The 19371-nt window shown below is 38.8% G+C and overlaps 1 protein-coding gene across 2 annotated transcripts in view; it reads left to right on the top strand.

Annotated features, from left to right (window-relative positions):
• The window catches only part of LOC144943197 (V-type proton ATPase 116 kDa subunit a 1-like), a 228886-nt gene that overhangs the window by 39829 nt on the left and 169686 nt on the right, over positions 1–19371 (top strand). For both annotated transcript variants that reach the window (XM_078870471.1, XM_078870461.1), the window contains exon 4: positions 584–712. In XM_078870471.1, the coding sequence (XP_078726597.1) occupies positions 584–712 (129 nt within the window). The remainder of the gene's footprint in view (positions 1–583; positions 713–19371) is intronic.

The following is a 19371-nucleotide window of genomic DNA, read 5'->3' as shown; positions in this document are numbered from 1 at the left end:
GAACACTTAATGGGTAATAGACGCTGTTCGTTGATTTACAGCAGCACAGGTGGTGTCACGAGCTCTATTGGGGCAGCCAGCCATCATACACACCTGCCGCAACTGGCTCGTCTCAGGCCATGTCTGTTCGTCACATGATTCTTAAAAGCTCCTTATGTTAGGATGTATTTGCCTTCATATGCTGCACCCTTGGAAGAGAAAAAAACATAATCAACCCTTGATGAAGGGTTCCATGGGCTGTTGCATTTCGGGTTGCCACCTTCTGAGGTACAAAAAGACCAGAACATATCATGGGAATAACAATATCTCACAATACCCGAAAGTAGGAGAACTACATGTAAATATTATTATTATGATTACACAATTTACAAAAAAAAGAGTTTTCATGTCCAGGGAAGACTTATAGATTTCCCAGGACAGCTCCCTCAACAGGAAGACATCTTGGGAAAACCATGATATGTGGTAATCCGAGTTGCATCGTGTCTTCCATCCTACAGTGTGATTGTATTATGTGGAAATGGGACCCTATAATACCATTATTATTATAGCTACCTTAACCCCACCTCTTCCACTTGATTTCCAGGCAACGCTTGAGAAGCTGGAGACGGAGCTGAATGAGGTGAAGATCAATCACATGACCCTGAAGCGCAACTTCTTGGAGCTGACGGAACTGCGGCACGTGCTGGAGAACGCACAGCACTTTTTGACCGAGGTTCGTGCTCTCTGCTTCGTGGGAGCTGGTATAGGTGACAGATAGCACAGTGAGAATGAGAGCATTGTGGGAAGTTAATGCTCCTCAAATAGTAATAATAGTCGTAAATAATACTTCACAACCATTTGTCAATCCAATTCAGGATGAAGACCGTCCGTACCATGCGGGTCATGAGAGTTTATTTGACTATACTTCACCACACTGGTCAGTGCGGTTGGGTGAAGAGGGGATACCCCAGGACCGGTTCAGATATCACGATGGCACTGATGTTAGTCATTCTAGATTTGAAGCTTTCGTGACTGCGAGGATTCATACTCTTAGGTTTTTTCGGTAAAGTCACGTAGGTAAAAAATAAAATTAAAATTAATAATCGTGCTGTGACGGTTCCACCTGAAGACGGAAGCTTGTGTTGCCTCCGAAACGTCGTGATTTTTTATTTTACTTTTATTAATTTTTATTATATTTTTTACCTACGTGACTTTACCGAAAAAACCTAAGATGTTAGTCATGCCCATAAATTGAACTGGGGCGGCTGTGTATTATACCGTACTGTGCTCAGCATTGTGCCATTGCACCACTTCTCCTAGAATCGTACTTTCCACTATTTAAAAATTACTAAATAGACCTTTATTGATATTAGAAAGGTGAGTTCAAGGATACATGTAATTATTTGTTCATGTTAAATTAATATTTTTGTTACAATGAATAGTATTATATGTTATCACGCCAGACTACAGAGTGTAGAATGATGCCATTGAGAAAATGATAAACAACCCAACCATCCACAGGGTTGTTTTTAGGGAATCCATAAATAAATAAAGATCTAAGATAAAGTACCTCGTATTGTTGGTGCTAAAGGGCCATAGCGCTGGCTTTCACCGTGACATTGGGAGCAATATCGTTGCATACTGCTGATGTTAAATGTGCTGCTGCTAATGTTTGGAGCTCGCTATTGAGCTTTTCATTACCATTGTGGACTTTATAAACTACAAGAGAATTCGAAAACAATAAACTCTGTGGCTAAGTGCGTGACTGTGCCAGGTCATTGTTTTTTTGTTGTTAGAAAGTCAAGGCTGCACAAGACATGTCCCACCGAAATCAAACGCTATTGTATTCAGCATTTAAGAAGATATGTTATTCATGCTCTTATTAAATAGTTGCACGTTAAACCTCTGAATTACTCACTACTCAAGGTCTAGGTGTAGGCTGGATCACATGCATTTATTTTAAACATGTTGTGAGATATTTGTGTGGAATGCATTCTCAGTGATGGGAATGTTGTTCCAAATTACTTATTTATGTCAGCAACTGCCCATTGTGTTTTATGTTAGCTTTAGATGTGATTTGGCATCCCAAAGCGATCACTGTTTAAACAAAGGAAATGATTGTACAGCTTGAAATCGGTTTAAAAGAGTCAGATGATTCGACGGTCCTGTTTCACGATGAGGCGGGGCTCCTTTTGGCTTAGTACCACAACAAGACCCGTAGCACTCTGTGATACATTTTGGTGATGCTGGTGTGGAGAAGACCTTCAATTGATACAGGGGTGCAGTTAAAAACCTCAGATGCGGGGAATAAAATGCATAAGCAGACATCTGCTTCCCATATTTGTCCCTCTACTGTACATAAATAATATAAGTAATTGTTATCCATCAAATCAGCCACGAGGCCCTCTGGGATTGTATAATTTCAGCAGCATTGGTTCAACAATGCAAGCTCTTGATCGAATTCGACATAAAAGTATCTCATTAAAGAGTCAGGTGTGTTTGAACTCATGTTGGTGAACTGCCAGATGTTATAGTAAAATAACCCATCTGCTAGATATTGGTCCTAATTTGTATTGTCTGCTTATTTGTTTGTGTTAATTATATTCTGTGCGAGATATATGGATGCCATTTGCTGTGATTGAACATTCTAAACAAATGTGGTGGTGCAAAGGAAAGGCGTAAGAATGACTTGTGCAAGTGCATTATCGGTCCTGTTAGTTTCTGTTTTATGCAGTCTTGTAATTAGAGAATTCCTTAGCTAAGAATTTTGGAATCCATTGCTGTGATGAAAGAATATATACAAGTGGGCTAGTATTTTGTCACATTTTTATATAGTCAAAGGAATCATTATTTTAATTATATTCATAGACAGCCATAATGGACAGAGTTAATGATTTAATTAATATTCTAAACCGTGCAGGGTTGACAACCTCTGGATTGGCATGGCTTTGTTTTGCCTTCATGTAATTGTAAATCATGCAAACCACTCCAGTCACATAATACGATATACTCTATTGTACTATACGTGTATCAGGGTATTGTGCTGCGTGTTGCTAGAATTGAGCAATTTGTCTATTTTTATAACTATGCAAATTGGTGCATATTGAATAAATATGGCTGTAGTGGTGAAATGCAATTTGGCCCTTGGAATGCTATCACCTTGAAGGCAATTTACATTAGCGCCTCAAGGTTTGCACGAATATTCTATTTTCTCTTCTATGCGGATATAATGTTCACTGAATCATGATTGGCTTGTCTAACTAAAAGCCAGATTTGAAGCTTTCGTGACTGCAAGGATTCATATTCTTAGGTTTTTTCGGTAAAGTCACGTAGGTAAAACATCAAAATTAATAAAAAATAAAATAAAATAAAAAATCACAACGTGTTGCCTCCGAACGTCGTGAAATTTTATTTTATTTTTTATTAATTTTGATGTTTTACCGAAAAAACCTAAGAATATAACTAAAAGCCCTTGAGCCAGAGTAAAGATATATAAACAATTTTCTGATCGGGCTTAATCCGTTGAATTATGTGAGTAAATAAATACAACAAAAATATGACTTAAAAAAATAGCAGAAATGTATGGATTTTTTTCTGATTTATTAATTAAATAACAAACAGTATTAATGATAACTCTCTGACATTTATGCTCAACACATTCTGCTATGTGCTGGAATGATGGTGACATTCGTAATGTAAAGGCAAATAAAGATGAGGATGATACGATGATGATAATGAGGATGATCATGTGAATGGTGATGCTGATTATGATAGATGAAAATTAGATAATAAATCCATAATATAGTTTTTTTCGGTTAGATCGCGTAAATATAAGAGTGTCGTTAAACCCGCCACCACCTGACACAGCCAATTATTAAGGTTTGTCACATAAACAGAACATGCCAATTTGTTACTAGTACAGCACACCGGTGTGTTGGACAGCAAATCCACAACATTTACAATATAAGTACGACGTCTTGCCAGTAATTACAACTAGCTTCATCAGGCGACAGCCAGATTTGTAGAGAAATCCTCCTGTTTCGTTCCTTAAATAGAGGGATAGATGTGATGACGTCACTTCTCTCTTCTTGTGCAGGGGGGGAGGATTAATTAATACATATATATTACAATGGGGATACATTGCCGGCTGGGTTATTCATATGGTAATCAATGTACTATGCATGCACATTGTGCATGCACATTGTTCTTGTACCTCCTGTCGTTTGTGTGCACGTAAATGGATGCTGAGATTGCTGCTGCTGATGTGAATCATGATGCTGATTATTATAGATGAAAATGAGATGGTAAATGGATGTTGCTGCCGCTGATGATAATGAAGATGATGCAATTGCTTACTGTCGTGGCTATTGTTGATATGGCTCGTGCTGCTGATGATAAATTATAATATTTATTTTTACTGGGGAAATCCGATTAGTTATAAAGCTCTTTTCACAGATGTCCAGGGCAGGTCAGAACGTTACAACAACAAACAATACAAAACACAATAGGAGTCCTACGTATAGGAAAGGTAAACAAATCACTTAAAATATACAAATAAAACGTAACAATTGTTAATCTTACCAGGAAAAGCCCACTGAGTTCTGAGCTTCTTTTTCAAAAGTGACCTGGCCACAAATGACAGCTCAACGAAAATGGCTTATCATTTAGCACTATATACCAACAAAATAATCTTAATGATCTAAACGCATGATGACAAAGATGAAGATGGTGCAGCAAATGTCGTGTTGCCAGGAAAGCTATACTTAGTCCGAAGACTCCTTTTTAAGAGTTATTGGCATGTGGAAGGAGTCTGGAGTACCCGGAGAAAACCCATTCTGAGAGGAGATAACACGAAAATGTCAATACAGATGAACTCGCGTATCTTTTCCTGCCATTATCTTATTATATATGTATGTTGTGAACTTTTTCAAAGTAATGTATCACTGATTAATCTCACAAGAGCTACGACTCGCTGTTTATAAAGCCACATTGTTAACTTTCATCTTTTTTTTTATAGTTTTAGAAAATTTAATGGGTGTTTTTGCGACTATGGGTCATCTTATAATTGTCGTGAGCAAACAGCCAAACCCTGTCAACCGACTATTTTCAGCTCAAAGAGTAAGGGACAAAAGCGATGGACTGCACACATGTACCTGCCATTGTGGAATGTGCCACAATCACTGAAACTACACTCAAAGGTCTCCCTCCAATATCTGAAACACTGGGGACATTTTTGAAGAAGAATACTGTGATTTTTTTTTATGGTTTCCAGGACACGTTTGATTGTTTAATGGCAAATAGAAACGCATCATTCGACATCAGGTAGCAACGGGCGGGGTACGTTTGCAGGATGGTGGAGGAGCAGGCCGCTGAAACAGACATATCCAGAGATCGATTATCAAAGAGAATAAATACTCAAAGCCAGAATGTGGTTATGTTACAGCAGTCCTGTATGGACTTGTATAGCAATGGCAAGACCCAGAAATGATTGTGTTATAACGAAGAGCAGAATCAAAAGAGGTCAGGGGTGGTGGCATCAACTGTATTGGCCATGATTGACCTCGGGTTATTTGAACATTCTAGTAAGGATTTGCCATTTAGACTGGTCGAGTATAGTAAATATAGTTTGATTATAAATTACATTTTTTCGATCATGAGTAATTGTATAAAAAACATAGTTACCGTGACTACTTTTATAACTTTTTGGTTATTTTTGTAGTTGTAATGAGTCTCTCAAATATCCCTGTTTCCTTCCATTCCACACATTTTCACATGAGTTAAAAGACACCTTTTGAAGTACTGACAGAATTGTAAATCTTCCTTTCAAGGTTCTATAGATTATGTAAATGTTCCATAAATGTGAGTTCAGTGTTGACATTTTCTTTCTCGCATGAGAGGAAAGCTATAAATGGCGAAACTTAACAGTCATGTGAGATGGTGGTACCTTTTTACCAAAACCTTACCACATTCAGTATTGGTTGTATGTATTAATGTCTACATAAAGGAACATAGAGACAGTCAGTCTGTTGTATGTTATGCTGTCGTTATTGTTGTGTATAGTCTTATTATACTTAGATGTATATTCTGGATTGTAATTGATATTGCAGGAGGATGGTTATTTTTTTGAAAAGCATACAATGCAGCATTTGAGAATAGGTTTCCCCCTTTTTTCTGGCAACAAAATAGGTGTTAAGATGTTAATACACCAAACTGACACCTTTTACAAGGAATCATGTCTGCATTAACTACAATACTTGTGGTCAGAATGCAAAAAAAATACTCTGATAATATATGCATTGTCCTTGAAACTGATTGGTCCACACCAGAGACAGCTTTCTTTTGAGCGTAGTCTCAAACGGTGTTAGACCAGAAGACGTCAAAAAGCGAACAGCACAAAGACAATGCACTATCAGAGTAATGAGAGCTCAGGGTGAGCAGCTACATCATAAGATCTCCTTTGCCAGTACCAAAATATGATAATATGTTTTCCCCTTTTTTCTGGCAACAAAACAATCAGTTTCAAAGATAATGCATATATTTTCAGAGGTTATTTTTGCATTCTGACCACAAGTATTGTGGTTAATGCAGACATGATTCCTTGTTAAAGGTTTCAGTTTGGTGTATAACATATTAACACCTGTTTTGTTGCCAGAAAAAAGGGGAAAACCTATTCTCATATTTTGGTATTGGCAAAGGAGATCCCATAACGCAGCATTTCTTTGACTGTTAATAAGCCATGTTCGCTATGAGTTGGACAAAATAAGAATATGATAGTTGATACTAGAAATGCTGAATTGTTTATTTCTAAATGCATGCTATTATACAACAAGGAGATGAAAGGTCATTGCAGAATGTTTAAAATACATTTTTATCTATTAGACTATTAAGTAGACGGTATTCCATATTCATTAGCATTCCATTTATGCTCCAACTAAAATATAGCGTTCATATTTTGATGTTTCAACATTGTGTTTCTTTCATGCAACAACGTGAATTTGAACTTATTGTTGTGCTCCTGTATTTCGTTTCATTTGACACCAACATTTCTAGGGTCAGTGATGTAATGTGTTTCATGATTATCTGAGTGAGTAATGCTATGGGGAACTGGGAAGTGCCTTTTAAAATCTCGCATACGTTTTTATCTGAGACTGTAAATCCTGTCAAATGCAGCTATGGGAGAACACTTCTACACTCTTTACTGCTGTGCTGGCTTTCCCCTCTCCGGAAATTAAGTCTATTGACTGTTCCACATTTAATCTCATAGTCGTTCTCTTGGCGAGGCCTTCAGCCAGCAGTGGATTGACAAAGGGCAGTCATTTATCATTTATTATTACTTTTATAAATGTATAAATTGTTACATGTATTTGTAAGGTATGTCACTATGCTGCTTTGACTACATTCCAAGCAGGAGGTATGATGAGCAATTTACTCTTGTATAGAATGTAGGATTAGAACATGGTATCCTTTGCAAGTGCATAATATAATAATTAAAAAGGTGAACACTATTGGAATGGTAATATATTACTATTAATTAATCTGGAAACACATATTTGCCCTCCACAATATTTAAACTGAAACCTGTAAACATAATCCTCTAAAAAGCAATGATAGACTGTTCCCCTTACGAACCGCTTCGAGCCTGGTATGAATCTCTGTTTTGTTAATAATATTCATGCTGTTGTACAGACCCATTGTGGAGATTCATGGATAACTACGTCTTCTGTTGGAATAAGGCTTGTTTAAAGTATCATACTTGAAATAAATGAATACTGTATGCCAGTAAAAATCACTACATTACAAAACATGATAACTTTATATAAGGTGGAAATGGGTATGTTGTTCAGTGGCCGTCTGAGTTAGGTCAATTCAGTATCACGAATCTTAGTGGGATATGGCAGTCTGGTATATAATGGTAAAAAAAACACTATCTGCTTTAAAAATCTGACCATACACATCGCCTGTAGAGTACAGTACATACAGATTCTGGGAACCAATTTCAATCTTCTTTGTGTTTAGTTTTCTGCTTCTGAAGCAGAAAAGTAGCAATTACACTCAGCTTCTGTTCATTATTGGCAACCAGGGCTCAGTTACAGCCTTTGTACCCGGTGAAGGCTTCCCACTTGCCAACTTGACTTAAAATGGGTGCCTTGGGAAGACATAAAAGTGTCTGAAATTAAGCACTGTATTGCAGTGGAAGGGATGAGGAGGGTTGCCCAGTGCGGTTAAAATGTCGTGCCTCACACGCAAAGGTTCGTAAGCATTTATTCACATTTCATCTGTGCGACCCGCAAATGTAATGCCTTTTCATGAACTATTTGAGATGCTAGATTTTCGTTTAAATGTAATTACACGTGTCAGATATACAAATTAACTACATTCACGTTGCATTCCCTGGCTTAAATGGAGTTTCATTTCTCTCCTCCACCCCCTATTCATACCATGAATCTGCAACTGTCTCCAGGCTCCCACATGGCCTTAGCACATACCGATTTGATTTAAGGCTAACATTCAGAGAAAAGCAGACAGGATGGCAAGAGGCACATCAGCAGATTAGAGTTAATGATCAGTTACATGTGCAATATACATCGTCATTTTACCAAGCATTTGTGTACAGCTGCTGGGTGCCTTGAACATGGATAATAACAGAGTTGTGGTATTATGTGCTGCATTGATTGATGGGTAATGTACCCACTTCCACAAGATACCTTAAGTCAACCCTAAGCATTGGCGTTCCTGCTTGAATATTCCTCATTGATTCACCACCGTAAATAATACATTACGGTGTGTATTTAAATATTTATCACACGTGAATATCTTGTGGGTATGGGAGAACGGCACGTAACAATGCAATTTCAAAACTATTTATATACTAGAGATGCTAAATGATCATGATATCTGCTCAAAATGTTCTTCCTAAGAGAGTGCTATGTGACCAATTCGGCTGTGGTTTGATGTCACAACTGTATACAGCAAGCTGATCGATGAGTCGTTTTCAATTATCCATTATCTTTGCAAGCACAATTATATCCAACTATTGTAAGGATTCACAAGTAACATTGAAATTGAATGTAATGCTTGTAGGTGAGAGCCACTACCACACATTGCCATCCGACAAGCTGTAAAGTTTAACACATTTAGTGTACATTCTTGAGGGAAAAGTAATTTTTAAATGCCACTTTAGAAAGGCCAATTCTAAAGAAACTGAAATAAGCACAGAAAAATAAAACCACATCGTTAATATCAAAATGGCATCATGGGACCTTTTGGAATCCTCTGGTCGAACACCATTTGAGACAAGGCTCCAAAGAAAGCTTTCTCTGGTGTGGACCAATCAGTTTCAAAGACAATGCATATATTTCATGGGACCTCCTTTGCCAGTACCAAAATATGAGAATAGGTTTTCCCCTTTTTTCTGGCAACAAAACAGGTGTTAAAATGTTAAAACACCAAAATGAAACCTTTTCCAAAGAATCACGTGTGCATTAACCACAATACTTGCGGTCAGAATGCAAACAAAAAACATATTCTGATAGCATATGCATTGTCTTTGAAACTGATTGGTCCACACCAGAGACAGCTTTCTTTCGAGAAGATGCCAAAATACGCCAAAAGGCGTCTTCTCGCCAAAAGGCGTCTTCTGGTCTAACACCGTTTGAGACTATGCGAAAGCCTACGTGTTATTTTCAAAGCGTTTTTTTCACGTGGGAGAAAACTGCAGTGTATGGAGAAACCCCTTACATGTGAGGGGCTTACATTCAACAGTAGGTACATATAGGGTCAAGAACTCACTTTCTAAACTGCGATTTCTGACCATTTTACAGCCCAGGGTATTTGGGAGTTTCACAAATCTGCATGATCCACCAACCCTTCTCAACAATGCGCTGGCTTACAGGCATGTCCCATGATGTCTGGATCACTAGTGTACACATCTAGACTTGGGAACAAACTCCATGGTTTGTTGGAAAGGTAGCGAAAGTGGCACTGACAATTGAAACAATTAATTTGGCTGAACTGTTTATCAGAAAAAAGAAGCCAGGCACAGCGCAACATGGTGTGGCATTGAGCTGATGCTGAAGGATATTAATGCGGCCCTTCCTCATTGCTTGTCTCACACCTGTGATCAATGCATGCGTGACAAGGAAGATACATCAGTGAGCACTTTATCTGTGTGTGGTAATTGGATATTGGAAGACGACCCCCCCCCACAGTATCCACATCGTATCGATTGGTTGTGGCACGAGAGTGAGAGAGACGCTGCCACTCTGCAGTGTTCAGTAAGGGAATTCATATTCTTAGGTTTTTTCGGTAAAGTCACGTAGGTAAAACATCAAAATTAATAAAAATAAAATAAAATAAATAATGTTGATGTTTTACCTACGTGACTTTACCGAAAAAACCTAAGAATATGAATCCATGCAGTCACGAAAGCTTCAAATCTAGAAGTAAGGGAATTCTCAGCGGCCAGCTGCTGAAGACTCGTGGGGAGTGGAACACTTCAAGGCGAGTTGCACGCAAAATCTGAATCTTTATTTAGACCGAAAGAATACGATGAGCTATGATGCTCTTTTTTACAGATATCCAGCAGAGGCAGGTCAGAAAGTTACAACCACAAACAATACAACTGATATGAGTGCAAAGTATCGTAAAGTTTTGCAAGTCACTCAACATAAATAGAGTATAATATTGCATAAATACATACATTTCTGGCGATTTTTCAATACCAAATGCAAGCATTGGGCAAGGCAGCAAAAACAATAGCAAAAACAGTCCCAGACCACACCAAGACAACACAGTCGCTCAATAAATGTAACTATCGAAATGGCTTTATTGAACAGCTGATTTAATTTCCATCGTGAAAATTAATAAAGCAATGGAGTTAAAAATTGCATTTGTAATCTTTTGAAAAAAAACTACGATAGTTTTTAACAACTTTGATGATTGCTGTGATGTACACCTAAGACATATATGGGTTGTGTTGATTTCACTGAGAGGTCTCCAATATGTTTGTAAAAACCACGTATGTTACTTCATATATGTATGCCTCTTGAATTAAGGTACCATGTATGACAGTGTATAGCAACTACAATGTTTATCATCAAGTTGCTTTGTTAGAATAGGCTGTCAACATCTAAGCCACTGCTGGATGAAGGTCTCACCAAGCAATTATCATCTCCCTTAGTCTTGTGCTGTAAAACCCAGCAGCAGCTACATGGTTATCCTCGCAGTGGCTTTTAGATAGCTATTGAACAAAGACAGTCACTGCATCGCACGCTTTCAGATGCGCTTCTGCGGCCGTCTGGAACGCTCTTCCTTCCGACATTAGGAAGCCATTGGAGCTATGCACTTTTAAATGTACACTGAAAACGAATTTCTTTAGAACTGATTTTTGTGCTTGAAATTGTTGACCTGCCCCCGCACCTCCAATTAGCACGGTTGGATACGTATGGTGCGAAATACGTTCAACACACATACATATGTTTTGACCACTGGCCATCTTCTTTTTATCACGAAGTGTCCGACCCATGCCCACTTACTTTTCTTAACAGCCATGATTATTTATCGAATTTCCGTATGTTTTTTAATCTATGTGTTCCTATTTCTGTCTCTCAGTCTCTATATTCCACCGGGTTATGGTGGTGATGCACGCCTGTAATCCAGCACTGTGGAGGAGAGGGTTGGTAGACAAATGTTGTCAAACTCCCCGTAGGCGTCGAGGTTGTCATACCCTGGTTTGCCATGAGATGGCAGTAGAGCAAGTGGACTGATATCCATATGTTTCAATCTGTACAGAGATAGAGTGTTGCACCCCTCACATGTGTGGGTGTTATCCAAGTACTTAGGAACACTCATCAATTGGCTAAAAGAAAATATTGAGAACCGTAGAGCTTGGTCAGTTGTTGGCAAGGGCTCACGGCATGGCTGCCTTCCCGCGTGTCTGTGGTTCCTTCTCACGCCTCTAAGTCATACCTTTGGTACTTATTTAAATGTTTGGTTCCATTTTCTTTGTCAATGTCCATTTTTCTGATATAAGTTGTGTTGATATCACAAGTTTTGTATAATCTGTTCTCCGATAACGCGTGTTTTCATAATGCAAATAGGATAAAACGTGATAAATGTATTCGGGATTTTTTTTTTATAACACGGATGTAAATTGGAGATAATGCGATTGAGTGAACAGAACTACGTCACGCGAGTAGGAATAAGCGGTTATCAGGCTGCTTTCGCCTCGTATCACACAAGGTGGGATGCTGCTGGATGCTTCTATATGCTATCCATGCGCCTCTTTTTTTGTTCAGCCTGCATACGCATCTCACGTGTTATTGCGGGCTGTGCCTTACCCTATAGATTATTCATTATTACGCATTTTTTCCATAACGCGGTGTTCTTCAGGAATGCAACTCCCGGATTATAGGATAACAGACTGTATTAGGTTTGTAAAAACAATGTATATTACAGTATTCCTATATCATATGCAATTAATGTACGATATTCAGTTTTCAAACAGATTCTGTTTATTTCATGATATCTACTGTAGATCTAATCCAGGAGCTGTTCATTTTTCATACTCTAATGGGCAGAATTCACTTTGTCAAATATGTGTGATTTTATTTTAGATAGACACGATTTGTATAAAATTCCTCAAATAATTTTCATCTGTTTTTATCCAATTACTCTTCTCATTCTTTGTTTTACATCGTTTGATGAACTTCTATGTATTGCATCTTTTATTTCGCATTTCTTTGTTTCTCTATTTCTCTCCTTTTCCTCGACATGTATTTCGTGATTGACATTGTTTGTACTATTTTTCATGAGGTGATATCCTCTAATACATTATTGTACTTCTTTATGCATGACTTTATACTGAAACCGATAATCATGTATATGCTGTAGGGTTTTCTGTGAAAGCAACCGGCAAGTTGGTGACCTTTCACAGCATTTGAAAACAATTCATGTCCAGTTACCTCTAATTGTGGTGATTGTTTGTTTTATACCTTTTAGGATGTTCAATCGAGATGATTTATAGTTTTATTATTGGTGATAAACCTGGACAAATGTTACAGTGAAAGATGTAACATATCTGGAGATACATATGTGCACTTAAGTTTGACAGACAGCATTACGTTGAGTGTATATTGGTTAGCTTTACAGTTCTGTGCCATAATTGGTCTTTTTTCTATTTCATTGGTCAGCTGCATATAGCTTTTGGCTAACTCTTGTGGGCATGAAAGCCACCAGGGGAAATGCTTGTAACTGTTAACTGCAAGCACAATTTTAAATCTCACATGCTATTTTTTTTAATAATGGTGGGTCCTTTTTGTATTTAACATTTTTAAATGATCATTTGTAGGCCTCTTATTTCAAATGTTATTGTATATGTAAATACACAGTATAAAACAAATGTATGGGCAATAGAACAGCTTAGAGTAAAATGGGAATATGGTGATTTTTTTATGATGGACATATCCAGTTACAAGGACAAATTGTAATGGTTCAGGAAGATGTTTAGTAGAATGTCAGGAATGAACAGCATATATCAGCAATGTTGGTCGGTCAGTGTTGGGTAAATGGTACGTGGGGGTGTTCAATATGGAGCAAAGTGATAGTAATAACATTGCTCTGCAATATAATTGCAAGTAAACGTTTGTCGCAACGGTGGAATGAGGATACTGTGGACGACTGCCTTTAATTAACAAACACATGCTATATAAATATGTCATATTATGCAAAACATACCATCGTCTTCATACGCACACTGCAGTTGCTGTACGTTCATCAATGCTGGTAATTTATATAATTGACTGTGTACACAAATGAACAAAAGCTTTTAGCACATTTTTTTTGGTGTAGAAAGGCATATTCCTAATAATGTTGACAGCATCGAGCAGATGTTTAACAGTTGATGTGATCAATGTGTGCGTCGTGCTTTATAGTTAGGTAATTGCTAATTAAAACATACATGTTGACTAACTAATGAAATTCAGTAAAAATGTTAAAATTTTTGTTGACGTCATTGTAATTTCGCAGTCCAACACGATTATTACTTATCTTACAATTCAAGCTTAATATGCATTCAAGCTTAATATGTGGTTCAATACATTATCATATTTATTTGAGCTCTAAAGTTCCTCTTAGTATTTTTTCATCAAGGTTCCTGAGCACAGGTCAAGTGGCCCAACATGCCAAGTAACCAGCAAACAAACATAACTATTAAAGTTGGACGTCTAAACCGATGAAGCGGAGGCTTACTGTTGTATAGTAATAACACTGGCCTATAACATTCAGCAGAGGGTATACTGCCTTCGCTTAATGTTGCGTGGAAAAGTTAACAAATATTAGGGAACTTGCGTTTAAATGTGGACATGCAGTTAGTTTGTAAAGCAAACGTAGATGTTGATGAAACAAACACCAACTTTTCTTTAGGAACAAGTCACAATCTAACCGAGGATTGAATATTTGACGTAACTTTTGTATACAATTTTTTTTTTCTAAAGACACATGTTCCTGCTTTGCTCTAAAATTTGAGAGTACATTACATGGCCCTGAGTCACACGTTCTGCCTGTACCTTGGGTGAAAAACCTTCATATCCAGACAGGGTTACTTCATCCCTAAAGTTTATTCTTTTGCTGCAAAAGCCTTTGTGGGGCATCCACTTTTGATGGCAACTGACAAGTAGGTGTACATTGGGAGTCTTGGTAATCTCGTAGCTTCCTATTATGATGACTACGTCCTCCTTGAGCCAGGGGCTTTGCACTCGGAATAACTAGGCAGATTGTCATTCAGCAAGGCTTTAATATAATTATTGTACTCTATTTGAACCTGCATGTTTACATGGGATTAAAAATCTTGGAGAAACATGTGGTGGTGTTTATATTATGGTAAAGCATTTAAGGTTCATAGTTTAAGTGGTGTTAGACAGTTGCGCACTCACAAATGCCTGTGCACACACACAGTATGTGAACGTGCGTAGTAATACAATCACACTTGCTGGATGTTACATGTGTTTGCTGAAGATGCTTCTAAACCTGAAGACGGATGCTTGTGTTGCGACCGAAACGTCGTGTTTCATTTAATATTTTTTTAGATCTACGTGACTTTACCGAAAGAACCAGAGACGATGCTACTGTAATTGAAACATAAACTATCGTTGCATTTGTATGCCTTGCTTGTAACTTTAAATCAATTAAGTCATGTTGCTAAGTGCAGTGGTTATTCATATACCTATCTAAGCATACGTAATGTGAGCGAAGAAGAAAGTTTATCCTGTTTCTTTCATTTTAAAAGGGAAATAGCAACGCTTTTCATTTGCAAACCGTCCCTTAAGATGTTGTTACTTTAATCCGTTCCTGATTTACTAAATATAGTCTTTAAACTGGGCTGTTACATTATGTGTTCATATATATCTGTGAAATGATTGTTTTAGACACAAACGTAAATAGCATTAATAGCGAATAATAACCCTTTTGCAATACACTTCTGGATGAAGGCCTCCACACATTACATCGGGCGTGAGGGTCATTTGGTCATACTTCACTAGTCAGTGCAGGTTTGTGAAGGGCGAGGTCTAGGAATTATGTAGATATCGCTCACAACTGATATTAGCTGTGGTCTCTTTGCACAGTGTGCTAACCACTATGCCACCGCTCTGACCCCCACAAAAATCTTGACTAAGTTTAACTTGACATGTGAACTTCTTAAATGCTTGTATCTCTGGGATCTTAGGATGGAATGTGCATGATTAATTTGAATTATTATTACATATCTTAATTAAACTCATACCACATGCATTGTTTTCAGGTGGCAATCATAAGCAAGAAGTGGAAGATCAATCCATGCTGCAGAACATGCCATCAGCCACGTAGCTTTGGAGGGGTGGGGTAGTGCAGAAGGCTGACAGTTCAGCCCTTCTACTTTCTTATATTTCATTAAATTAAAACATGTTGGTACAACATTTAAGACGAAGCCTATTGTCAAATACACATGAAGTGAAAGCTATAGCAGAATGCATGATAGATTAAAAATCAGATTATACCGTTACTCATTCTGTTTAGCATTTACTACGTGTTTAAAGTTTTACATTATGTAATGCACCTGCTGAGTTCGTGTATGCCTCCCCCTTTAAACAAGTCACGCTTCGGTTGCATGATAAAGAAATCTCGACATCCAGATTCTGCGCTATTGTTTATGTATTACGGATTGAGCTACTTGAATCCATCGTAGAATGAGTAATTTCTGATGAGTGACTATCAGCCCATGATTAACAAGCTATGTTGGTAATTTTTCGATTTAAAGCTTTCTGCAGGGATTCATCTTCTTGGTTCTTTCGGTAAAGTCACGTAGAAGGGAAATAATAAAATAATACAAATAAATCATGATAAAATAAAAATTCTCACGACGTTTCGGCCACAACACAAGCAGCCGTCCACAGATGAAGAAACATAGCTGTCGGAAAGACAGCGTATTATGTGGCCACATATTTAAATTGCTAGAAAAATCATTTTCCACTTTGAGTCTTTAAAATGAAATATAAAGAATGTACTGTTTAGAACGTTGCTTGAAATTGAAATAGTTGACTGCATACCAACAGCTAAAATAATGCAGATGAAGCTGTTTTAATTAAGATGAGCAGGTTATCATTAGACATGCCTTGTTACCACAGAAAAAAATAATAAAACAATGACAACAAACTTTAACATTTAATTTTATACTTTTAAATAAAAAATTGCATTCATGTGAATATGAATAGTGTACTTCTCGGAAGCAAAACACAATAGGATATGGTCCATTGTTCAGAATTACATTATTTCTGGAAATGGTCTATCTGTTTTTTGTCAATGCTGTTATGGAAAATCCTGTGATGTCTGCCAGCGGGGCAGTCCCATTGTATTTTTGGCAAGAAAATGTTGCTTCCATTTCTCAGTAATTTGAAAGGGGGGGAGCAACTAATTTAAACACAAATAATACTTTCACTATCACAAACGCATCTGGAGATTAGATGCCATTAGTGTAATCAGCCAATTTCATTTGTTTGAGTAGGGATAGTACATTGCATTGATTTGTAAGATTTCATAATTTACATGTCCATGTTACATGGGCTCAGTGCCATCCATGCTGAGTTGGAGAGCTGTTATTGATATCCATTACTGTGTAACTGATTGGCCAGCTTCAGTGAGTCAGACTGACATTGAAAGAGCCATCCGTAATTGCTCAGTGTAAGTTTTCTCTGGGTTGACTGTTGCCATTAGTTTACACAATTTTAAATGATGAAGTCGCATTATAATAAGGCAATGCGAATAATTCAACAGATACAATATGTCGAATAAAGTGAATGGTAACAAAACAAACATGTATATAAATACATCAATGAAGACCTGATAATATAAAGTTAGCACCACATTAAACTATGGCATTACAGATCACTTGCCCACAAGAAAATAATTGCGAATGCAAGCTGGCTTTGTCAGATCTCAGAAGCTATTTGGGGTTGAGCCTGGTTAGTTCTTGGATGGGAGACTTCCTGGGATTACCGAGTGCTGTGGGCTGGGGCTGCAAAGTAGCCAGCCAGGGATGGTCACATTCAGTGTCCCTCTCAATACATGTGTTTGTGTGAATTTTCTACGTGGATTTTCTACCGGTGATCCAGATTCCTCAACATGCCAAACATTCGTTAATATGAATGGGTAAAAATCCCATTTAAGAATCCTCCTGCAAAAAAGTATTGAGACACAGGGAAGCTTTCCGAGGCATAGAATCAGCATTATTAATGATAATTTTGAATCTGGTCTTACCCGTAGCTTGGTTGGCTCAAACTGAAAATAGCAACGATATGGACTGACATATATTTAGTGCTTAAATACTGAAGCTTCCACGACAATGGGGAACAAAAGTGATGATGCATGATGCCTCCTCCACCACTGCCTTATAGTATGTGCTCACTAACAGCACTTGCCCCAACAGTTTCTGAAGCCAAATATGAATTTCAATGTGTTCACATGTGAGCCAACATGTGTGTGTGCAGTGGCGGAGCCAGTACGGGGGGGGACGTGCCCCCCCAATGATCCTATCGAAATCCCTAATTTCGATCAGATGATTAGGGTTTATTAGTAATAAATCGGCATTTTGTGACCCCCACTGCCACTGTGTAGCATATTATTATGTGCCAGGGACTCTATGAGATGATAGGACGATAGTCTGAGTCCATAATTGGCAATAAGTAATGGCAAAGCAGTTATAAGTGATTCACAGAATTGTGCGTAGTTGCGTATACAGTACACGACTTCCCTGAAGGCATTCACCTTCAGCGAGTGCGATGCCGACCCTCGATCGATGGCTGCAGAAGCGCCCTGAGAGTCGTTTGCCAGAGCGTCCTCCAGCTCAGCATCACCATTCGCGATCTCCTGACCCTTCGTCTTCAACGGCGGCAGCTGATGAATCGGAAGCAGAAACGCTAGCCAACTCCCCGCCTCCAGCGCCATTGCCCGCAGGGGTGCACATCGTCGATCAGGATCCCGGGAGGAAATCCGCCATTTTGATGTACGATCTGAACAGTGTCAACGAGATCCGTCGTTCAAACCTGATACAGGGCCGGTCGTTCCACGCCTCTGTTCGTCAGATGGCAGCTTGTATCTGTCAAAGATGATGGGGCGAAAAAAGCGCCGCCCGCAGCCATCGTGGTATGAGACGTACAATTGGCTCAAATACTCGTTCCACACCGAGTCGGTCTACTGCTTCCCGTGCTTCCTCTTCCCATCCCACAATCGCTTGGACGCATTCGTCTCGGACGGGTTTTTGGCCAGGAATAGAAGGCCAGAGACATGATGAACACAGAGATGCACATCATCACTGGCAAGCACGACCTGGAGAAGCAGACGGCCCAGGCGATCGCCGACAATCGTACTCGGTTGGAGGGATCAGTTGATGCGATTCGATTCCTGATGAAGCAGGGGCTGGCCTGCCAGGGCCACAATTAGTCGGACGAATCACTCAACTATGGCAACTTCCTCGAGCTGCTTCAGTTCCTGTGCAAACGCAACGTCGAGCTGGCACACGTTGCGCTCGACAATGCCCTGCAGAACGCCATCATGACTAGTCCCGACATCCAGAAGGACATCATCCACGCCCACGCCCACCCAGATCGTCCAAGCCGATGCCTTCTACTGCATCATGGCGGACGAGACGCATGATGCGAGCAAGAAGGAGCAACTGGCCGTCGTTAACTGCTTCGTTGAGATCAAGACTGGCGTGCTGCGCAAGCATCTCGTCGACCTGAAGCAAGTCACCGACACGTGCATCCCCACGCTCCGCGATTCCATTGTTGACATGCAGACCAATCGCAGTCGCCCAATCGCCAACTGCCGCGGGCAGGCCTACGATGGACCGTCCAATATGAGCGG

The sequence above is a fragment of the Lampetra fluviatilis genome, chromosome 2, assembly GCF_964198595.1.
Source record: "Lampetra fluviatilis chromosome 2, kcLamFluv1.1, whole genome shotgun sequence".
NCBI classification, from domain to species: Eukaryota; Metazoa; Chordata; class Hyperoartia; order Petromyzontiformes; family Petromyzontidae; genus Lampetra; species Lampetra fluviatilis.
The sequence above is the reverse complement of the archived record's forward strand: the minus strand, read 5'-3'. Positions and strand labels throughout refer to the sequence as shown.